We start from the raw sequence: 24697 nt of genomic DNA on the forward strand, positions 1-24697 counted from the left end.
AGGTGGTGAAAGGTGCTCTGGATGACAGCAGGGAGGGATGGGATGACAGGACGGGCAGGGGTGAGAGGAGGGGCAGGGGTGAGGTGAGGGGCAGGGGCGGGGTGAGGGGCGGGGGGAGGAGGGGGCAGGGGTGAAGGGGCAGGGCAGCTGTGGCTCACTGGAAGAGAGCTTTTTGGGACTGGGAGCTCATATCACCACCACAGACAGAAATGTGGCCCCCAGCCAGCCCTCGGTGGAGGGCGCTGGTGTGACTGACAGGGGTTCCCAAGGGGAAGGACACAGACATGGACCCCAAACAGGCGCCTCGTACACTCATGCTTTCTGCCCCCCCTCAGAGTTTCCTGCCACCTCCCTATAAACCACTCCTCCCTGGCCCCTCCCAGGGGAGGCCCCGAAGCCTGGCCACTGGGATGAAGTTGTATTGCACACAGGCTCCAGCAGCAGAGAGGCGGGACAGAAAACACAGTGTGAGCGAACACAGGGCCCACACAGTGGGTTCTGGTGGCCACAGTTGCACCCGAAAGGCCTTGCACTGCTGGGCCGCCGTGCTGCTGTCCCCATTGTCCTTCCTATGCTCACAGCAGTCACGTGAGCCTAAAGAGGTCATGAAAGGAACACAGCGACCACTCCACGATGTGGATTAACTCATCCTCAATGGATTCGCTTTCTATAAAGCCCCGCATTAAAGACCTGCCCATAGAAAATGGTAGTGGTGGCTGTGTGGAGCCTGGAGCCAACAGTGCCTGAAGTCCACCTGCCAGAGTCAGGCACACATGGGGCATTCTAACCAGGCTCACTCTGTCTCAGACTCAGGTCTTAAATGAGACCTCTTCTGCCTTGAGTCTCAGCCTTCATAGAGGAAAACATGCCCCACGCTCACAGTCCATAGAGTGAAATACAAAGTGTGACAAACTGGAGACAGAGAAATACTTTCACGTGCTTAAAATGCCGTCCCACTTGGGATCCTGATTAAAGCAATGCAGCCAGCATCGCCCGCTATCGATGGCCACGGGACCCACATTACCTCCGAGAGTTTGACACACATCTGCTCCTCCCAGCCATCCTCTGGCGGAGATTCCGGAAGGAACACCCAGTCTGCACCGCAGGCCAAGGCGCTCACCAGGGCCAGGTACCTACGTGGACAAGACAACAGCATCATCAACACCCCAGAAGGATCCTTCCCATGAGGGTACCCCAGGCACCCTACTCAGTGACAAATGGACAGATCTAATGCCAGGTATGAAGCAGGACGCCGGTCCCTCCAGGACTCTCCACGGGAGCATTCAGGATGTAGGGTACAGCCTCGGGGAGATGACGCTAAGGGTCCCCAACCCGAACCGCGGGCACTGGACCCAGCGCAGGTACATACCCACAGTGTCGTCCCATCACCTCCAGAACGAAGGTCCTCTGGTGGCTGAAAGAAAAACAGAGGGAGCCCCGGACACAGCTCAGAAAGCAGAGAAACACAGGGAGCACCCACTCAGCCCCGGACACAGCTCAGAAAGCAGAGAAACACAGGGAGCACCCACTCAGCCCTGGACACAGCTCAGAAAGCAGAGAGAAGGGGCTTGACAGCCGAGTTAGCCAGGAGGCCTGCAAGGACCTAGGCTTCAAAAATGGTTCATTTTCTACTAAGGCAAACGCTATGCAGTAGCCTTCCAGACTCCTGTGAGGAAAGTGACTTGAGCCACCTCTGCGCTCTCCAGTTGCACATTTGACACCTCACCTGCCTGTGCCCAGGACACACTCACACTCCCAGGTCCTGTGCTGGGCTCTTTCCCAGATACCTTCTCTATTGGGCACAGTTGGTGGCTGCTGTCAAGAGCCACGGCTGGATCTCTCCCAGGGAAACAAGTGCATGCCAGTGTCACTAAGTGGTTAATGCCCAGAGACTGGGTATTCCCAGGGAATGGAAAAATCCAACTGCTCCGAGCAGCCTTCCAACTTAGTGATTTTCCACCAACTGTGGGGTTCACGCCCACACACTGAGAACGTCCAGTGAGGCATCACTGGGAACAGGACACACAGAAGACTGGGAGGCACCACACTGGGGACTGGATACAGCACTCTCTCAGTCTCAAGCACCTCGTCCTTAAAGGGGAGACACTTATTCTATTTACCATTTCACATGGTTTTCATGCAAATTGCTTCAGAAATTGTAGGGTGTCCCACAGAGTCATTAGTGATGATCTGCCGAGTCTAGAGCACCTCGGATCAAATGCTGTGGCCCCACCACACTTTGTGAATCCATAGGTTACACAGGGCAGGACATCGCTGGCCGCATCTCTAATGAGTGGTGTGGAAAATCCATACCACAGTTTACTTCTTGCCACTCCTTCCGGAGATGTTTGGATAGGACATTCAGATAATTATTATTTTGTTTCTTCCTTTCAAATTCTAATCAACAGCTTTCTTTTATCATCAGGTTAAAAACAAGGAATGTTTTAAAATTAAAAATGGAAAGCAGACCAGAGAACAATTTTCTGGCAATAGTTCCTAAAAGTCAAGTTACGAGCCAGCACCAGGACACCCAATCTGCAGAATGTTCTAGAGCCTGTGGTAACATCTGAGCTGGGCACACATCCGGCCCCACGTGGCCTCCTGCCGGTTCCTCTGAGCTCTTTACCTCTGGGCCGTGGTCATGATGGCGTCAATGACCTCGATGATCCTATGCAGGGCGGAGTCAGTGCCGATCGTCATGTCGGTGCCGCAGAAATCATTGTCAATGGAGCCCACCATGCCCACCACGTTGAGGTAGGCGTACTTCTGCACGGCCTCCTTATCGATCTGGCCTGTGTGGGGAGCAAACAGCAACACAACCACTCTAAACAAACACTCGAAACTCTTTGATTTGTTACTGGTATCATTTATTTATTATCATTTTTTTGAGACAGGGTCTCACTCTGTTGACCAGGCTGGAGTGCAGGGGCACTATCATAGCTCGCTGCAGCCTTGAACTCCTGGGCTCAGGCGATCCTCCTGCCTCAGTCTCCTGAGAAGTTAGAACTATGCCTGGCTGATTTCTTAATTTTTTGGTAGAGCCACACTCTATGTTGCCCAGGCTGGTCTTAAATTCCTGGGCTCAAGAGACCGTCCTGCCTTGGCCTCCCAAAGGGCTGGGATTATAGGTGTGAGCCACTGCCCGGGTCAATTCTTTATTTCCTCAGAACTCAGTGCAACCGGATTCTGCATAGTTAAGGAAAGAGAAGCCAGACAAAGCTGGCAGCAGTTACACACAATGGGCGCTGTCACCTGGCACTTAGACAAGAGCAGTGGATTCGAAAAATAAAAGAAAGGATCCATATTTGCAATTGGTAAACAAAAATCTCAGTATTTCCTGGCAACAGCTTCAGAGAATGACACGGCTTTGAACACGGATATGTTACAATTACGGAATTGAGAATCTAAGACACTAGACCATCTTCACTGATTTCTCATGCATCTGTGGGAAGCTGGATCGTGGGCGGGCATCTACCTCGCACTCAGGACAGACCTAGGCTGCACAGCTCTGTATAAAGGGAGTCGGAACCATCGAAGGGCCAGGGGCAAGCTTAGGCCTGGACTCGGGGCCACTGTCCTGCTCTGTACACTCAGTAGGCTGTGCCAGACCAGGACAACGTGGACAAGCAAGAACTGTGAGGCCTGGCTGCTTCCAGCGGGCAGTGTTCTCCGTCCCCTACAAGGATGTTCACAAGCCTGGAGACAGCTGCTTTGCCTCAAAGCCGCCTCTCATCAAGTTGCTATTAAACAATATGCTTCCCTGGACATATTTAATATTGCATTGAAATTACATAACAACTGCTTCAGGGGAGAAAAACTACACTTTGGGAGGCCGAGGTGGGTGGATAACCTGTGGTCAGGAGTTCGAGACCAGCCTGGCCAACACGATGGAACCCTGTCTCTACCAAAAATACAAAAAAAAGTTAGCCGGGTGTGGTGGTGCATGTCTGTGATCCTGGCTACTCAGGAGGAAGAGAAAGAGGCAGGAGAATCGCTTGAACCCAGAAGGCAGAGGCTGCAGTGAGCCAAAATCGCATCACTGCACTCCAGCCTGGGCAAGGGAGACAGACTCCGTCTCAAAACAAGCAAACCAAAAAACCTACATACACACAGGACTCTCAGAAACGCTTTCCTAAGTAGTGTCAAAGGTGGTACCAGATGATGTATTGGCAGAAATTTATCTAAATAAATAAAGTCTTGTGAAAACTTCAGTTCTAAGGGACCCCAGCGAGCTGGAGAGATACAGTGTGAGGGCTGAAAGGCGGACGCTGGTGTCCCAGGCTGCTGGGGACCTGGCCCACCACAGCTGAGTGGCTGTTTGATTCCTCATCTGTAAATGGGATGATCTAAAAACTGGCTTGGATGGCTGTCGTGAGGATTCCATAAAACTATCTGTGTCAAAGGTCAAAGGGTGCCTGGCATATGGTAAGGTTAAATTACTAGCATTCTTATGATTGCTGCTATTGTTTTTTGAGATCATAAAAAGTCCTGAGATGGTGACCTGGAAGATCTGCGAGAACAGGTGCTTCTGCTGCAGTGAAGAGGGAAACATGTCCGTTCCAAAGCTCTGAAACAGGGCAAAAGCCCGCAGGACACAGGAGCAGGCTTCCACTCACCATTCCTGGCCAGCTCCTCCAGCAGCCCGCTCCACTCCTTCCGGAAGAGGTTGGCCCCGGTGAGGCTCCCGTCCCCGCCAATCACACACAGGTTGGTGATGCCACGCTGCAGCAGGTTGCAGGCGGCCTTCAGGCGGCCTTCCCGCATGCGGAAGGCCTGGCACCGCGCACTGCCAATGATCGTCCCGCCCTGGGAAAGACGACACCAGCTTACTCATCTCCTCACAGCATGACAGAAAGCCAGGTGGATGGCACACACAGGCTGACTATAAACAGGAGGTGCTGGAATTTACGTTTTTCTCATTTTCACCTTGTCAGTAACTAGCTATGAAAGACTATGATTTTCCTGTTTTTAGTCCCAGACCAGCATTCCACAAAGACAAGCGCATCACACCAGGAGGAGCCAGGGAGGGGAGGAGCCAGACACACAGCAGCCATCAGTTAAATACATGGAGCAGGAACCAGCCTGTGGGGTCACAGCAGCCGCCCCAGCACCGGCCAATGAGCTCAACCAGATGCACGTGGAACCAAAGAGGAGCCCACTGCCATCAAGCATGCTGGCCAGGACAAGGGAAGTGGCATGACCAGTGGCCAGGCTCTCCCTCCAGTCTCCCCTTACAGCACCTGCAGGTAAAACCAGCAGGAACCTGGGGCCAAGGGGATTTTTTTTTGCACCACATACCCGCTGCCCCTTTTAAAGAGCTACGTGTTCAGGAACTTAAAAGTATTTCATCCAGACTTCCAGGGGACATAGACCATGATGCATCACACTTGGTTTTCCAAAAACTAAGAATCGGTGGGATCGACAAATGCAGGATTCATTTAAATAAAATCATGAATGCACCAACAAACTCCAATCCAGACTGGATCCCTAAACGCATGCTGACTTCATCAAGCAAGGTGCTCATAAGCGCAGCAGGGGTTGTCTCCGCGCTAGAGGCAAGGGCTCTCCCTGGCTTCGGTCTGCACGCAGCTCCCAGGAAACCCCTGCATTGATGTGACTGCCTGTTTCTTCTTTTTTTTTTTCTTGAGACGGAGTCTCACTCTGTCACCCAGGCTGGAGTGCACTGGCGCAATCTTGGCTCACTGCAAGCTCCGCTCCTGGGTTCACACCATTCTCCTGCCTCGGCTTCCCTAGTAGTTGGGATTACAGGCACCCGCCACCACGCCTGGCTTTTTTTTTTTGTATTTTTAGTAGAGACGGGGTTTCACCGTGTTAGCCAGGATGGTCTCCATCTCCTGACCTCGTGATCCGCCCACCTCGGCCTCCCGAAGTGCTGGGATTACAGGCGTGAGCCACCGCGCCCGGTCCATGAGTGTGTGTTTTGATACACCAATGGTGCATGCACACAGCTCATTTTCACATATGGAGACTTATTAGTATTCCAAATTCCAGAAAAGTTCATATTTTTACATGAAACCTACCACCATTTAATTTGTCAAAGCATTATGAAAAGGTTACAAAATCTGAAATTCACTCCACACGATCCTGTGTCACCGGCACCGAGTGTGACCTGAGACCACTTACAACCCGGCCCCCAAGGCAGATGAGGGTAGGGGCGCAGAACAGGGCAGGGGTGCTCTCCAGACTCTGCCTGGACAAAAAGCCAGGGGCCAGCATGAAAGCCAGCACGATGGGAGGTAGAGTCAGCAACCCAGAAACTCCCACCAAAAAGACAAAAGAGGTGGCTGCAACTTAGGAATGAAACCAGGATAACTGGGCTGCAGAGGAGTGGGTGCCATTCCCACTCCCTCGCTCGCTCGCTGACACACACAGACACACCCCACACACCTACACATACACACACACCCCACACACACACCTACACATACACCCCACACACGCACACCCCACACAGACACACCACACACACACAGACACCACACACACCTGCACATACAAGGAAACCACATATACACACATCCCACACACAGATACACACTCACTAGCCACAAACTCACACAGTTAACACATACACACGGGCAAACCACACATACTCAGACTCACACCTACATACAGACACACACCAAACTCACACAGTTACATACACACTGAGATTCACACACCACATATACCACACGCAAAAACACAAACTCACTGATACACATACACACTTCAGCCCTCTGTTCACGTCATCTTCCTATGTCAATCACGACCACAGAATGGAAATGCTCCCCTGTGTGAATTCAGCCCACAACGTCCTGATGTTTTGCAAATGTTGCTCCACCTAACTTCCGTGGTTGTCAAAATTCCCTCCACCTCTCTTCCGATGTGGCAGAAATCAGGAGGCGCCCAGTGCAGAGACAGCCTGAGACTAGCAGGAAGGTGTGGGCCCCACGAGTGTCTTCAGCGGGGAGGCACCGATTTGGATTATTTCTATTAGCAAATGCTCAAAGTGAGTCACAGATTAACACATGCATTTCTAAAGATCAAACCACAAGTAAAGAGCTTCTCACAGTCTGTTCTGTCCACATAATCTCTATTTCTCAACTGATCTGCGCTCAAGTGTTCTGGGAATTTACTACACATGAAAGAGACTCTAACTCAGAGAACCCCGTGGACAGCAGCCCAGTACGCACCACTTGCAGGATACTGGAGACGCTCTCCCAGTCGGCCTCCGCGATGTTCGCACCTCCGTCCACCATGCCCTGGTAGCCCTAGGGGAGAAAGGGAGAATCTTTTAAAACTGAGATAAACTTCACTAAATGGGAAGTGATCCTTAAATTATATAAAATGGGAAAAATAACAGTGAATGTCAGATCCTGAGCATCCGCTGGTCAGAGGACAGGGCAGTTCCAGCGCTGGATGAAAGCAGGGAATTGTGGGGAAGCCCTCACACCGAGTCCCTAGTAATGGGAACTTCTGCCCCAGCGCTGGATGAAAGCAGGGAATTGTGGGGAAGCCCTCACACCGAGTCCCTAGTAATGGGAACTTCTGCCCTAGCGCTGGATGAAAGCAGGGAATTGTGGGAAAGCCCTCACACCGAGTCCCTAGTAATGGGAACTTCTGCCCCAGCGCTGGATGAAAGCAGGGAATTGTGGGGAAGCCCTCACACCGAGTCCCTAGTAATGGGAACTTCTGCTCCAGCGCTGGATGAAAGCAGGGAATTGTGGGAAAGCCCTCACACCGAGTCTCTAGTAATGGGAACTTCCCCAGCGCTGGATGAAAGCAGGGAATTGTGGGAAAGCCCTCACATTGAGTCCCTAGTAATGAGAACTTCTGCCTAGACTCAGCCTGAGAGTGCAACGAGGAATCAAGCCATTCTCCTATGGCCCACCGTTTCCCGAGAGGTTGAAAGGGGTCACGTTCACCCAACGTGTTTATCATACTTCAGCACAAACTCACAGGCACACAGTGTTGTTGACCACAGGACATACAAGGGAGCATTTTATCAGGGGCTCCGTCTGCCAAGGCAACCTGGGCCACTTGAGATATATATTAAATATTATTAAACAGCACAGCCAAATAATTGTCTGCCTTACCCTCCATTAATGACGCCGCACTGCATTAGGGAATCAGATATCAATATGTGAGGACATATTGATAGAAGAAGCCCAAGGACAATTACCTTTCAATGCTAAATGCATCCCCATCTTTTTCTCCACAGAATGTACAAGATTAAGAAATGCAGCAATGCCCATTGGTACCTTCATCTATGTAACTCGCTTTCCACAGGATTTAACCTTAAGAAGGAATAACTATTAGGGATTTAGAAAAGTTTACAATAGATTATTGTTGGATTCGTAAGCCCTCCTTAGTGAGGGTCAGGAGGACAGAAAAAAGGAAGAAAGGTTTTTAAAAAGGAAATGATTCATAGATTACGGAGTTCTGTATATAAATTAATCAATAGTGCAGGCACCTTGATAGCTGGCCAATTTGTATACTTATATTTATAAATGTAAATTTCCATCAGAAACATTATATATACATATATGTTTATTTTATTTTGAGACAGAGTCTTGCTCTGTCGCCCAGGCTGGAGTGCAGTGGTGCAATCTTGGCTCACTACAGCCTACATCTCCGGGGTTCAAGTGATCCTTCTACCTCAGCCTCCGGAGTAGCTGGGATTATAGGCACACACTCCCACATCTGGCTTATTTATTTATTTATTTATTTATTTATTTTTAAGTACAGACAGGGTTTCACCACATTGGCCAGGCTGGTTTCCAACTCCTGATCTCAAGTGATCTGCCTGCCTGGGCCTCCTGAAGTGCTGGGATTACAGGTGTGAGCCACCACGCTCGGCCATGTGTGTGTTTATAATTTAGTGTCATACATGTAATAAACAAGAAAGGAGAAAACAGTCTGGAATGGAACAGAACCCAAAGCAGAGCTGGTTCATTTCAGCGATGGCAGCCCCGTCTGCACCTCCTGAGACCCCCCTCCAGGCACCCAGCCACTGGCTCACAGGCTGGTATAGGCACTGCTCATCACCAGGCCCCTACCTCCATGGCAAAGCAGTGAAACATCTTCTAAACATAGCCCCACTAAACACAGTCTCACTCGAGGGATTATTATTATTATTGTCTCCCCTTGCTCTGAAAATAGATTTCCCTTGCAGTGCAGATGAGCCCAGTGTAGCTGTCCCCCTGGAGGGCGAGGGTGAGCAAGTGTGAGGTCAGACGCAGGTCTCCCCTCTGCACAGGGCACCCTGGGAGGCACCGTTTCTGTTCTGTCCCGCTGCGGGTGCTCTAGTCCACACAAAGACGCACCAGGCACAGACGGCCACATGCAAAGCCGCGAGTGACTCCTGGAGGCCATATTCCTTAGAATATTAGAAGTACAATAGGTAGGAGGGTAGGCGAGTGGATATATAAATAAAGAGATAACCTAGCCTTAGGGTTGCATTTTTAGTGATCTCTACCACCCCAAACTCCCAGGTCTCTGCTAAGAATTATGCTTCATGCTGCACGTACAACAGAGCACCCCGTTCTTCAGGTCTGGGAGCAACGCTGAACAAACTGCCATCTGTGGTGATCCTGACTTTCCAGATTCACTTCCATGAAGCTCGAGGGGCAAGAAAACAAGGAAGCAGGCGAGTGACCTGGGCCGAAGAGTCAGAGCCTGCACCACCATGCTGAAACGGACCCTTCTTAGAGGGACGACGTCCCATCCTCCAAGCCCACATCTCAGGAGGAGAGAAAAGATGGCCCATGATGAGGCCTGAACCACAGCAGAAACCAGGACCTCCCTGGGTGGACCGGGATGTAGAGTGGCCATAACCCTGGGGCTCTGGCAAAACTGAAAACGGACAGCTCTAAATTCCCACACCCAGAGCTGCTGCGGTCATTTCTGTGCATGCAGTTTTCTGGTAAATAAAGAGACTGAGGGGAAGGCGCCAGTCCCGGCCGCTGCCCTGCTAAAAGGATGCCACCAACGCTGCTGCAACATCCTGAGGCCATCTCAGGCCCAGGAGTCAACCATGCACCCCTCACGGCATCAGCTTTCAGAGTATTCCTGGAGCACGCGCTATCCCAGACGCTGCTTCCAAGTCGACCACCACCCGGCACTTTACTACTTAATATGCCATAGTGGGAACCAAACAATTGCCTTTCCCTGCATGAGTTTGCAGAATTTAAATATGGATTTAATCAAACATGTTAACGAATCCCCTAGCTTCTAGAGTAATAAGAAAACTGCTCTGCAAACCACACCATTTTGAAAAGTAAAACGTTCTCTAAAAATAATTTCATTATTTTGTGTTGCACAGATGCATATGGCAAAGAAAGCAATTAAAAAATTAAAAGGGAGGACTTTCTGAGAGCCGCCTCCAAAGCTGCCTGTCTAGTGCATGCGTGAGCTAAGTTGCTAGGAAATGACTCATTCTTTAATTTGCAAAGTCACGATGCCCATGGAACATGTGAAAAGTAACCACCAACCGCAGTTCTAAGCTGTCTTTCACCAACAAGGAAGATATTACTAAATTAGGAAGACTCATTTTGCCCAAACGTACTACAACGTAGAAATTCAGATGAGTTTTCTCTTTTGAAGCCTTCTTAGAAGGCTGAATATTTATCTTACTACAGCCAAAGCCCAAATGTTTCCTAAAACACCCTTTTGGAATTTGCCTTCCTAGCCAGTTTTATGACTCACATAGGAAAAACAGAGCATAAAACCTTTAACCTTATCTCAGTTTTTTGGCCAAAGTAACACTCTCTGTCTTGTGGACTCTGACTCACAAGATGAACCTTAGAGCTCCTTGTTGGCTGCATCGGATCCATCGTCCGACAGAATTTTTACACTGAGCCATTTGATCACATCTAAGAACACGCCACAGGCTCTGAAGTCATTTTAACTTATTCGAAATTGTTTTGAGCCATGCCAAAATAACCACAGCCTTCTAACCAGGTAGGACATTGTTCCATATGTAGAGGTGGTTTTGGCCAGAATTTGTAGCTATTCACTGAATCCATCATAAATGGAGTAAGCTAGTTCACCTAGGGGTGGCTTTCGCGGACATCTCATATGTATTTTTTTTTTAAGTTACAGACAAAGGGACATTATACTGCTGTGTGGCAGCAGTACGCTTTTTCTTTCAGAATGCTTGTTGGATGGGTCCATGTGTCTTCTCAACTAGACAATGCTTTTTTCCAATCTGATTTCCTGAATTCTTCACTCGACTAACTCCAAATGGTGAACATTCCCACTACCAGAAGAAAATAAGCTACTGGAGATAACAGACTTTAAAAGTGTCTTCCAGATAATGTTATCACCAGCTTTCTGTAGACATAGTTACTACATTTAGAGATTTATGGGCTTTGCTACTTCTGAGTAAATACTAATTTTTTTTTTGAGGGGGGGATGGAGTCTTGCTCTGTCACCCAGGCTGGAGTGCAGTAGCGCGACCTCGGCTCACTACAAGCTCCGCCTCCTGGGTTCACGCCATTCTCCTGCCTCAGCCTCCCGAGTAGCTGGGACTACAGGCGCCCGCCACCATGCCTGGCTTTTTTTGTGTGTGTATTTTTAGTAGAGACAGGTTTTCACTGTGTTAGCCAGGATGGTCTCGATCTGACCTCGTGATCTGCCCGCCTCGGCCTCCCAAAGTGCTGGAATTACAGGTGTGAGCCACCGTGCCAGGCCTACTATTTTTTTTGTTTCCTACAGAATCAAGTTTTCCCTAGTTTAATCCTTTTCCCTCCCCCACAGAACCTAAAGCTACAACATTCCTTAATAAAGTGTTTCACCTCTAGAATTCAGAGCAAGCATGCAGAGAGGTCAGCTCTGAACGGCTATCTAGGCTTAGACTCAGGAAACACCAGTGTTCAAAACTAGGTGTGCATGAAAGAGAGGCGGCAGGAAGTTCACTATGTCAATGGTTTTCAAAGGCCAGGAATCGTGGTTTTATCCTGTCTCTAGGAAATTCAGAGGCAGAGCCTGAGATTAAACAGCCCCGCACCAGTACACACCCCAAGCCCTGCTCACTTCTCCACCAAGACTCTGAAGGAACGCTCTTGTCCAGAGACCCTACCAATCACCCCAGCAAAGCACACTCACTGATTTCATTACTTGATAGAAAATTTCCATAGAGCAGCCTCAGGATTTCTTCTTGGAAGACTCAGTCAACTGTAAAATTCTGAAATAGGTTAGAACACGACACACCATCGTATGGTCCTGCACTTGCTTCTTTGGAAGACCAATAATGCAACAGCATGATGTATTTAGCCCTCTGGCATCACAGATTTCTTTAAGCCAAAGCTAAGAGTGCACAACTGCAGGTAAGTTGTACAACCAACAGCCCCAGCAGTAGCGAAGCCAGTCACCCTTCCTCCCCAGTAGAGAGAGAGAGTTCCAAGTACTGGCCTGGCAGTGACCTTATAGCAAAGACCCCCCCCCCCCGAGGCTCATTCAGCTGACCACAGTGGTGGGGAGGTGGCGGTGAAGGGAGATGGTGCTCCTCTGCAGTTTGAAATGTTCACTGGAACCAGACTGTCTGAAGCCACGGGCAATGGCGTACATGGTGGTGGGATGAAGGCAGATCATACGTGAAGAATTCAGCATGGGACCTGGCTGGCATATAAACATATAATAAAAGATAATGCTTGTTCCTGTGGTTACCATCAGCCTGGATGCGTCGATTTTGTTGGACAATGTTCCAGCGATAGGCGGGGAGTGCAGAGCAGACCCAGGCTGCCTGAACTGGTCTTCTGGGAGTCAGCCAGCTCGGTGAGCACACACGCGTGTTAGTGGAAGGCATGGGCTCTGGTAAAGACCCTGCAGAGTCAGGTAGGGAACAGCTACACATAAGAAACTGCACAGTGCTGTGCTCAAGCATCACTTATTTTTAGACAGAAATGGAGTGGCTGAATAGTTTTCACTTCAAGGAAGTTAACAGGCAGAAATAGTTATGTTTAAAACATCAAAGAGATGTGACTGAATGCGATGTGGACAAACTTGCTTGGTCTTTCAACACCGTTGGGGGAAGGTAGGGGCCACACTCAGGGATGGGAGGGGTGAGACAGAAATTAAAAACAAAAAAAAATCAGACATAGCCCCAAAAGTCAGGGCCAGTGCTGTCACCTGCTCTTTGTCTTGCCAACTGCTTTCCATGGCCACCCCATCCACACACCCCAGGAGCAGGAGCTCAGGCATCCTCTGGATTAGGAGAGGCCCCTTCACCCTCTTCCTCAGACAGGGGAGCAGCAGCACTTCTGGGGAAAAGGTGTTTATTTGGGGTCCCAAGTGTGAGATTTCTCACTTTAAAAAATTGTAAAAGCAGGAGGTTCCTTTTATCCAAAAAGAAATATTTCCTATGGCAAACAAAGGGTTTCTATCAGGAAGGGAAAGGTTTTTCCCCATATGTTTTAAATTTTATTGACACATATTATTTTACGTATTTGTGGGGTGCATGTATTTGTTGAATGCACAGAACCTGTAATGACCAGATTAGGGTACTGGGGTGTCTGTCACCCTGGGTATTTTTAAATTCTACGCATTCAGAACATTTCCAGTCCTCTCCCCCAATTACTCTGAAATATATTAATACGCTGTTGCTAACACAGCCAGCCTACTCTGCTATCAACCCTGGAACCTACTCCTTCTATCTAAGCATATGTTTGCACCCGTCCACCTCTCTGTATCTCCTGCTGTCCACACCCCCTTCCCAGCCTCTGCTATCTCTCATCCTACTCTCTACCTCCATGAGACCAACTAAGGAAGGGAAGCATGATGTCAATCAATTCATTGATAAGTTAATGGTTTGTTTATTGGTATAGTAAGTCAAGCTGTAATGCTCAGGGCTGAAACAAGGGTAGCTAAGATCACATGCTGATATTTCAAGCTCAGAAGAGTTGGCCAGTCTAGGTGCAGGCACGGAGCTGCTGACCGGGGGTTTGGGGACATGGAGACTCTCGGGCACCTGAGCTGAGCTTGGGGGACGGCGGGTGTCACAGGCTCCGTGGCAGCACATCTGGGAAGACCAGAGGCTGGATGCTGATGCTGTTCCAACACCTGTTATCCCTTCAACATAAAAAGGCATCACTTATCTGACACCTTTTGAATGTGTTGTTTTTAATCATGGAAAGAACTAGCTGATAAAATGATCAGAATTATTCCTAGCCTTTCTTTAGGGTGTGGACGATGACAAAGGTGGCTCTGATAATGTTTACAAACAGCTGTCCAGAGCAGAACCAAACTTTAAAAAACAAACAAAAAATTAAGATAAAAGACTTTTTTCTTTTTTGACACAGTCTCACTCTGTCACCCAGGCTGGAATGCAGTGGTGCAATCTAGGCTCACTGCAACCTCCACCTCCTGAGTTCAAGCTTCAGCCTTCCAAGGATTATACCACACCCAGCTACCTGTTGTGTTTTCAGTAGAGATGGAGTTCTGTCATGTTGGCCAGGCTGGTCTTTAACTCCTGACCTCAAATGATCCGTCCGCCTCAGCCTCCCAAAGTGCTGGGACTACAAGTATGAGCCACGGTGCTCGGCAAGAATCTTAAGTGAGTCATATTTGAAGAACTATAATAAGATGAACAATTTTTTAACTCTGCAGGAAAATCTTCAACAACAGGATATTAAATCCATGAATGAAACCAAATGCAAGGAGTCGACTCTTTTCTGCAGCCACAGTGGCAGCCCTGGGTTAACCAACTGACTTGCCCCAGCCTGGTTTTGACCCACCGGAGCCAGGCTAGTTTATCCTGGGCATGGCCTTTGGGTCAAAGCATCTGATATACTTGGTATCATCACCTCCAAGAAACTAAAGCCATTTGTAGGCTTCTAAGGAAAAACCTTAGCTTCAGAGAAAAAAGAAAGAACCAACAATTGGTTCACCAGGTAGAAAAGAATGGGTTAACTGGCAAACCTCCCCGAGTCTCCCTGGAAAGGAGCCCAAGGCTTGGCATGCCTCACACGTAGGCTTGGCCCAGGTTTATAGGAGGGCAAGCAGCGGCCAGACAGCAGAGCTCAGTCGATCAAGGCCAGGCTTTCAGCAGAAATGCCACTGTTTCCAGATTAATACTTTCTTCACACATGCACTACTAAAGGAAAAAACAAGCCCCTTTAATTAATAGTAACCTGTTTAATTGTTTTGGTCTGTTGGTAACCTGGAGAGCTGTAGGTTAGAAACTAGAGCATAGGTGAAAAAATCTGTTGGATACATTACTGAGTCATGCTCAAAAAAAATAAAACATAACATCCTCTCAATTCGAGCCCAAATAGGTCTAGAACAACGGTACCCAAAGAGTGATTTTTTTTCCCCCAGAGGACATTCGCCGATGTTGGAGATGTAAGGACCTCTTTGACTGCCGTGGTTATGGGGTGGGTGGACGCAGAGGTGCTGCTCAGCATCTTGTGGTTCAAAGGACCACCCCCCACCAAGAATTGCCCAGCCCCAGATGCCATAGCCTGAGACTCAGAGAGAAGCCCAGCCTGTGGGTATGACCTGGAGAGCGGGCCGGGGAGGGGCCTGGGCCTCTTCAATGCAGAGCCACCTATGAACAGATGTGTGCACGTGCAGACTCCGTTTCCCCACCTGGTCACACACCCACGGAGTCAAAGGCGTGACATCTCATCCCTGACAAGTCAAACAGCGCCTCTGCCCCATTAGTCTCAAGACTTCTCCAAGTCCTTTCTACCAGGGAGACAGGAGGGCACACATGATTTCTACTGCACAGATAAGCACACAGAAACGAAACGCTGATTCATGGGTCCACAGTCACCAGAGTACTTCCTGCAGGCCCACGACTGCTCACCCAAAACCCAGGACTGAGAGGCATACCAGGACGCAGAAGGCTTGGGATTTTAAAAAGCAGGCTTTTTTAGGGCTGAAAAAATATTCCATTGCGTGTATATACCACATTTTATCCATGCACCCACTGATGGTCACTTAGATTGATTCCACATCATGATATACAACAGAATATTATTCAGCCAATAAAAGAGAATGAAATCCTGTCATTTAGTGCAACATGGATGGAACAGGCAGAAATTAGGTGAAATAAGCCAGTCACAGAAAGACAAATAATGCACGTTCTTACTCATACGTTAAAGCTTAAATAAAAAATTGATCTCATGAAGACAGAGTTAGAACTGATCTCGCAGAGACACAGAACAGAATGATGGTTACCAGAGGCTGAGAAAAGTAGTGGGGAGCAGGGGGGCATAAAGAAGACAGTTTGAGATAGAAGGGATACAATCCAGGGGTGAGTGACACTATGGGGGAACTACAGTTAATAATGTATAATAATGTTTAATAATACATAATAGGCCGTGCGCAGTGGCTCACGCCTGTAATCCCAGCACTTTGGGAGGCCGAGGCAGGTGGATCACGAGGTCAGGAGATCCAGACCATCCTGGCTAATAGTGAAACCCTGTCTCTACTAAAAATATAAAAAATTAGCCAGGCGTGGTGACGGGCATCTGTAGTCCCAGCTACTCATGAGGCTGAGGCAGGAGAATGGTGTGAACCCAGGAGGCAGAGTTTGCAGTGAGCCGAGATCGTGCCACTGAACTACAGCCTGGATAACAAAGCAAGACTCCATCTCAAAAAATAATAATAATATACAACAAAGTTATACATAATAATGTACACATAATGTATAACACTGTATACAATATGTATAATACATACATAATTCATATTACGTATAATGTATACATAATAATGTATAATGTTTCAAAATAACTAAGAGTAAAATTGGAATGTTCCTAACATAGAAATGATCTTGGTGATGGATATACTAATTACCCCGATTTTATCATAATGCATCACATGCTTGTATGAGAATATGACACGCCTGGAACTCCCCCATGAGCCAGCAGCCCCACCACTGGGTATATACGCCGAGAAAGGGAATCGGCACAGAGAGACCTTGCACTCCCATGTTCACTCCTGACCACCACAGCCCAGTATGGAATCAGCCTCAGCGCCTGTCAGTGGATGAACGGACACAGAAAACGTGGTGCGTGCCCATGACACAACACTGTGCATCCATAAAGGGGAAAACCCCATCATTTGTGGCAATGGGGATGAAAGTGCTTTACCGTTAAGTGAAATAAGCCAGGCATATGGGCATGGTGGTTCATGCTTGTAATCCTGGCACTTTGGGAGGCACAGGCGGGCAGGATCACCTGAGGTCAGGAGTTTGGGACCAGCCTGGCCAACATGGTAAAACCCCATCTCTACTAAAAATACAAAAAATTAGCCAGGCATGGGGGCGGGTGCCTGGAATCCCAGCTACTCAGGAGGCTGAGGCAGGAGGATCGCCTGAACCCAGGAGGAAGAGGTTGCAGTGAGCTGAGATCGTGCCACTGCACTGCAGCCTGGGCAACAGAGCAAAACTCTGTATCAAAAAAAAGAAAAAGAAATAAGAAATAAGCCAGGCATAAAAAGAAAAACATTGCCTGTTCTCACTCACACGTGGGAGCTAACGGAGTTGATCTCATAGAGAGGAGAACTGCAATTATCAGAGGTATGGAAGGGGAGGGGTGGGGAAAAGAAAGGATAAAAGGGAAGAAAAGACTGTAAACGTATTTACTATTACTGAACTCTATGCCCACAAACAGTAAAGATGTTAAACGATATATGCATATTTTACTTCAATAAAAAAATTTTGAAAATCACATGTACCCCATAAATAGGTACAACTATTATATATTCATAATAATTAAAAATAAAAAATGTTTTAAAAAGCAGTGTGTATTACCGCACCTGTACTCTGGGCCCTTGGGAGTCTGTGCGGCATCAAACCCACTCCTGCAGAGAGAGGTGAGAGCCGTCACCTCGGCTGGGGGATGGGATCACCCCCATGTAACACGCTCCAGGTCAGCTGGGGCTTTGCTGCCCAGTTAGGAAAACACTCGCAGATTTTAGCCTGTTTTCTATCTTAGAATTAAAGATACAGGGTGTTTACATCTGTAACAGCAAAATGATGATACCCTAAATGGATTCAACACTTACTGCTACAACTGGGTAAAGAACCCACCGCTCATACAAGGTCCTGGCGGTCTGAGGGTTCACGAGAATTTATGTTCCCAAGGTGCCCAGAGGCAGGCTGATGCCTGGGCTACCTAGGAACAGGACCCGTTCACAAGGATTTCCCACCTTCTGGGGCGGGTGAGGAGGGTGTCAGAGAGGCAATTTGGACTCAAATGAGCCGATCCCCAGGCTGCTCCTATCTCCCTCAGTAAGATAATTCCAAAAGCCTGATCATTCTTTGTGCCAAAATTAATAGTCCATTCAGCTCTGCTCCCCAGACAGCTTCAAAAGTGCCACTTACTAGAAAAGTTATCATAAAAATGAGAATTTCCAGGCCGGGCACGGTGGCTCAAGCCTGTAATCCCAGCACTTTGGGAGGCCGAGACGGGCGGATCACGAGGTCAGGAGATCGAGACCATCCTGACTAACACGGTGAAACCCCGTCTCTACTAAAAAATACAAAAAACTAGCCGGGCGAGGTGGTGGGCGCCTGTAGTCCCAACTACTCGGGAGGCTGAGGCAGGAGAATGGCATAAACCCGGAGGCGGAGCTTGCAGTGAGCTGAGATCCGGCCACTGCACTCCAGCCTGGGCGACAGAGCGAGACTCCGTCTCAAAAAAAAAAAAAAAAAAAAAAAAAACTAGTCGGCGAGGTGGCAGGCGCCTGTAGTCCCAGCTACTTGGGAGTTGAGGCAGGAGAATGGCATGAACCTGGGAGGCGGAGCTTGCAGTGAGCTGAGATCCAGCCACTGCACTCCAGCCCCGGGCGACAGAGCGAGACTCTGTCTCAAAAAAAAAAAAAAAAAAAAAAAAAAAAAAATTTCCCCAGAACACCATTTGCACACAAGGATTCATTTCGGCCACATCTCAGCAAAGGAATTGCAGAAATTCCTTGAATTTCTCTAAAGAAATGAGATCTCAGAGTCAGAACCCCACCTTCCCCACGGAGGGCAGGGGCAGGAAGAGGCATGATCCCCACCGGACGAGGTTGTCCAGACCTCGTCCAGACAGCACCTGTGGCCATGGAGTCACATGGATGGGCCTTAGAGCCCCAGCCCTCCCAGCTGAGACAGAGAGAACAGATGGGGTTTACCTCCAAAGAAAGCCCAGGGCCTACGAGCCGGGTGAGGTGGCCCACACCTGTAATCCCAGCACTTTAGGAGGCCGAGGCGGGTGGATCACTCGCGGTCAGCTGTTCAAGACTAGCCTGGCCGACAGAGTGAAACCCTGTCTCTACCAAAAATATAAAAATGAGCCAGGCGTGGTGGCGGATGCCTGTAGTCCCAGCTACTCAGGAGGCTGAGGCAGGAGAATCACTTGAACCTGGGAGGTGGAGGTTGCAGCGAGCTGAGATCGCACCACTGCACTCCAGCCTGGTGACACAGGGCAAGACTGTCTCAAAAAGAATGAAAGAAAAAGCAGAGAAAGCCCAGGGTCTCCAGCGTAGGCCTCCCAGTGTGCTCCATACCAACTCCTAATTCTGGCGCATGCCACGCAGACAGGCACGGGTCTGAGGACATCTCAACCCCACTAGGAAACAGATGGGCGACTGCAGCACACAGGGACCAATAAAAATCAGACACCCAATAACTGCCGCAAAAAACACAACCCTTACATCAACAAAGACTAAAGTGGGCCAGTGACTGCATCCAAGATTAGGCGCTCACAGTCCCCTCGGCCTCACTCTCCCCACCCATCCTCAACTAACAACATTGAAACCAAACCCAGCGTGCCCTTGGTTTAGTGCAGAGTCCCTCGGCCTTGCTTCTGCCAACATTTGGGTCCGGACCATTCTTTGTGGGGTGTGATCCCGTCCATCCTAGACGGTGCGGCGGCATCACTGGCCTCTCCCCAGTACACTCCAGGGACAATCCTTTCAATAATGGGACAATCAAAAAACGCTCCAAACACTGGAGAGTGTCCTGAGGGGTAAATCACTCCCCACACCTGGCTGGGGGCCAGGGGTCGGGGGCCTAACGCTGTTCCTGGCCCTGAAAATGCTGAGTGGTGACGTGGAGAAAGTGAACTAGGATGAGTCGGTTTATCTGTGAAATAACAGAAGTCACTTCTTTCCTTTCCTCTGCACCCAGAGTCCCTGGGAGTGTTCGGGCCGCCACTTCTGTGAGGGAACTTCCTTCCACTCAACACACAACAACGTCAGGGCCGCAGGAACAGGAGCAGCCGCGAAAATCACAAGGTGTCCTGGGAAACATTCTGTGAACTACAAGTCTCATGAATTTAAAAACATTTTGCAAATTATAATAGAAAAAACTCAACTCGGGATACTCCTTCCCCAAACAGTTTTGAAAACCACATTTCTGTACTAAGAGCGGCTCTCAGGACGGGTGTGGTAATGTCTCCCAAAGTCCAAGGCAGATCACACCCACCCTCTCTGCCCCCCAAAAACAACAAAAAGGCAGAGGAAACAAATTCAGGGTACTCAGTGTGTGCACACGTATACGCTGCAGCAGCAGCAGCCAAGCCGGCTGCGTCAGGGGCAGGTGACGCGTCTTCTGGAAGTCTGTGTGCAAATTCGAGCGCTGGGGACCGGGTGGAGGACTGTGCTGGGGACCGGGTGGAGGACTGTGCCGGGGAGGGGGTGGAGGACTGTGCTGGAGACCGGGTGGAGGACTGTGCTGGAGACCGGGTGGAGGACTGTGCTGCAGACCGGGTGGAGGACTGTGCTGGGGACCGGGTGGAGGACTGTGCTGGGGACCGGGTGGAGGACTGTGCTGGAGACCGGGTGGAGGACTGTGCTGCAGACTGGGTGGAGGACTGTGCTGGGGAGGGGGTGGAGGACTGTGCTGGAGACTGGGTGGAGGACTGTGCTGGAGACTGGGTGGAGGACTGTGCTGGGGAGGGGGTGGAGGACTGTGCTGGGGAGGGGGTGGAGGACTGGCTGGAGACCGGGTGGAGGACTGTGCTGGGGACCGGGTGGAGGACTGTGCTGGGGAGGGGGTGGAGGACTGTGCTGGAGACCGGGTGGAGGACTGTGCTGGAGACCGGGTGGAGGACTGTGCTGGGGAGGGGGTGGAGGACTGTGCTGGAGACCGGGTGGAGGACTGTGCTGGAGACTGGGTGGAAGACTGTGCTGTGGAGGGGGTGGAGGACTATGCCGGGGAGGGGGTGGAGGACTGTGCTGGAGACTGGGTGGAAGACTGTGCTGGGGAGGGGTTGGGGGACTGTGCCGGGGAGGGGATGGAGGACTGTGCTGGAGACTGAGTCCACCGTGCTCATTACACGTCCCTGAGCAAATGACTGGTGCCACTGGGGCCAGGGCCCAGGCAGGGAAACTCATGAGGGCAATCTGACCTTAAAAAGGTCCAAATATAAAATGATAAAAACAACAGCCTGGGAATGCTACGGTTAGACCCACCATTAAAATTGCCCAAATCGGATAAATACAAACAATAACCACATAACCAGTTTAATAAAAGCAAACAAAAATAAATTTAAAAAAAAAAACTGTTTCCAGCAAATGATAAACAAATGGATACACACAAAAATGAGCAAAGAATAACAGCAGCAGCCATTTCACCAAAGGGAAACAGGGCTTAGAAAGCAGACAGGGGAATCGTGCCAGTGCCCAGAAGGCAGCCACACCCAGCCGCACACAGCATCGTCATGGGGAGCTAGTGTGCCGCACTCCCTGCGCAGGGCTGGGACGAGGCTGGACAGGTTTCAGGAATCACTTAGGCAAGAAGCACCCCATGCCATCATGATGACTGCCCCTTTCAGCTCAGTCAGTGCCCGATATTAGGACCAAAGTGTTAAATAATACAAAACATCAAATCACTCTGAATATTAACATAGATCTTGCATTGTTATGATAGCTTAAAAAACGGGGAGAAAGCTAAATAATGCGATACCAAGGAAATGGTAGAATGAAGGGTCCATCACAAATGATGAAACATCAATTCAATGGGACAGTATGTTGACATTTAAAGCAATAGTCGCCAGGCGCAGTGGCTCACACCTGTAACCCCAGCACTTTGGGAGGCCAAGGCAGGCAGATCACCTGAGGTCAGGAGTTTGAGACCAGCCTGGCCAACATGGTGAAACCCTGTCTCTACTAAAAAATACAAAAATTAGCTGGGCATGGTGGCAGGCACCTTAATCCCAGCTACTTAGAGGCTGAGGCAGGAGAATCATTTGAACCTGGGAGGCAGAGGTTGCAGTGAGCCAAGACCAAGCCATTGAACTCAAGCCTGGGGGACAAGAATGAGATTTCTCTCAAAAAAATAAAAAAAAAAAGTTAAAGCAACAGTCATGGAATCTACATAGCGAAAAGCCATGATATAGTCATAAACAAAAAACACAGTATACAGAACGTGTTTGCTATACTTTTCCTAACATGTGTTTATTTCCTTCCGGTCTTTTGCATACATCATACTGAGGGAAATCAGACTAAAACACTAATAGCCATTTTGGAGGCATTAAGTGATTTAAAAAAATATCTTCTTCTCATTTTTAAAGCTAGGTTTTATAAATTTAAACATTAAATATTTTTCCTAATAATTTCTGAAATCAATACTGTGATCCAAAGTATATTCGTGCCTTCCCTTCAAATACTTGTTAGTCTTAAGTTGCCAGGACTTCAAAAGTGGCAGCCAGGGAGTCCCTCCTGTTACTTAAGACATCAGCAGACACCAGGCGTCGTTTCCATTTTACACAAATGATGAAAGGCTCAAAGTCGCTGTTTTTCCCCATTTCCCTAAATCCGTGTTCAAATTCAGGCTACATTGGAAATTAATAAATCAACTCTACAGCAATCAGAGCCTCAGATACAATCGATCAACCAGTACAGCCAAGCAGAGATCACTGGCTGACCTCTAATCCTACCAATCAACACCAGGAAGTTGATATCAAAATGGCCTTTTGGGGCCGGGCACAATGGCTCATGCCTGTAATACCAAAACTTCGGGAGGCCAAGGCGGGTGGACAGCTGGAGGACAGGAGTCTGAGACCAGCCTGGCCAACACAGTGAGACCCCTTCTCTATTAAAAATACAAAAAAATTAGCTGGGCGTGGTGGCAGGCACCTGTAATTCCAGCTACTCATGAGGCTGAGGCAGAAAACTGCTTGCACCCAGGAGGTTGCAGTGAGCCAAGATCATGCCTCTGTGCTCCAGCCTGGGCAACAGAGCAAGACTCTGTCTAAATAAATAAATGGCTTTTTGGGCTCCCTCTCATCTCCTTTCTCCCCTTGCTCCCTAACAAAAAACTTGCAGACCAGGCATCTGTCCCTGGAGACCAGGGGGTATGGCCTCCTATGTAAACGGCCCCCACCAGGGGCTCCTATGGGCTGAGGAAGGGCCCTGGCTGGCAGGACCTGGTTCCCCTGCCCGCCTCTTGGGCTGTGCTCAGCCGAGGGAGGCAGGGGTGGGTGAGCGCTGGTGCCTGCAGGGCTCCGGGCAGGTGGAAGGAAGAGTGACAGGGGGCGTGGGGTAGACACTGACCTCATAGATGAAGTACACCTTGGCCCCCACGTAGATGCCCATACGCACCACAGCACGGACGGCAGCGTTCATACCTGCAGTGGAAACAGGAGCAATAGTCACTGAAGAGCCTGGGGCAATTCTGGCTCTGCCGCTAATTACCCATAACCATGCGCACGTTTCGTAACCTCTCAATGCCTCATCTCCTAATATGAGAAATGGGTATACACACTCCTCTGGGATGAGGGTAAGGACTAAAAGAAACAGCCAACGTAATGCAAGGTGCCCCCGTGCCCAGGCTGAATCTAAGAGCCCAGGGTACTTTCAGTTCAAAACATCACTCTCTGAACTTGATACGAATTTGTAGGCCACTCCATCCAACTGCAAAACAAACTACAAAATAGGTGTTTATTTGCAGCTAGCCAAATTCTGTGTGTGTGTGATTTGAGAAGGAGATGAAAATGGATTAACGCATCACCAACTACCAATGTAAAAAAAAAACAGGCAATGGGCGTCAACAGAAAACAAGTCATGCAATGTTATGATCAGTAAAGTTAAAATAAACCGGTGTATTACAAATAACCATACCTCATGAAGATAAAGGGAGGCCCCCTTTAGAAGAAGTGTTATACAATGTATCATAAGTCTCTTTACAATGTATCACAATATGTGTCTGTTTACAATATATCATCATGTAAGTCTGTTAGCCTCCATCTCGCTCTCCACTGCAGACGGATTTGGGGGAGCTGAAGTCACTAGTGTCTTGGAACCACCTCTGGACCTGGAGGGTCTGTCTTGCTGTCAGTGGCTAATGAGCTCAGGCCCATCGGGAGAGGAGTGAAAAGGCACTAAGGCTGCCCCCACAGCCATGCAGCGCTGCTGCTTAAGGATGAAGAGCACCTGAGCCTTCAGTGCCTTTGCTCCCAAACACAGCTGAGAGCACCAAGCTTCCTCCTCCGCAAAGTTAAATTTCAGAAACAGCTGTCAGAACTAACGATGCTGTAGTTCATGGGCCATGAAGCAAGGGATGCTTCCAGTCAATAAACCACAAATGACAGGACTCTGGTCCTGCAGGGGCATCTGGGACACAGAGGCAGGTTACGTGCACTTGGACGGTGACCGGCTCAGAACACGCTTAAAAAAACCTTCAATTACGCTGGGCCAGGTTAGCGATGCTGGAGTCACCATTGCCTCTGAAAGTTCACAATTCTGAATGAGAATATCT

At 49.1% G+C, this 24697-nt stretch overlaps 1 protein-coding gene across 2 annotated transcripts in view; it reads right to left on the minus strand.

Annotated features, from left to right (window-relative positions):
* PFKP (phosphofructokinase, platelet) overlaps positions 1–24697 on the minus strand; it is a 68704-nt gene that overhangs the window by 30579 nt on the left and 13428 nt on the right. For both annotated transcript variants that reach the window (XM_033209451.1, XM_033209450.1), the window contains exons 2-7: positions 23494–23567; positions 7197–7274; positions 4617–4806; positions 2627–2792; positions 1370–1414; positions 1025–1133 (exon numbers count right to left, since the gene is read on the minus strand). In XM_033209451.1, coding sequence (XP_033065342.1) covers positions 1025–1133; positions 1370–1414; positions 2627–2792; positions 4617–4806; positions 7197–7274; positions 23494–23567 — 662 coding nt within the window. The remainder of the gene's footprint in view (positions 1–1024; positions 1134–1369; positions 1415–2626; positions 2793–4616; positions 4807–7196; positions 7275–23493; positions 23568–24697) is intronic.

This window comes from Trachypithecus francoisi, unplaced genomic scaffold, assembly GCF_009764315.1.
Source record: "Trachypithecus francoisi isolate TF-2019V2 unplaced genomic scaffold, Tfra_2.0 Lachesis_group9, whole genome shotgun sequence".
NCBI classification, from domain to species: domain Eukaryota; kingdom Metazoa; phylum Chordata; class Mammalia; order Primates; family Cercopithecidae; genus Trachypithecus; species Trachypithecus francoisi.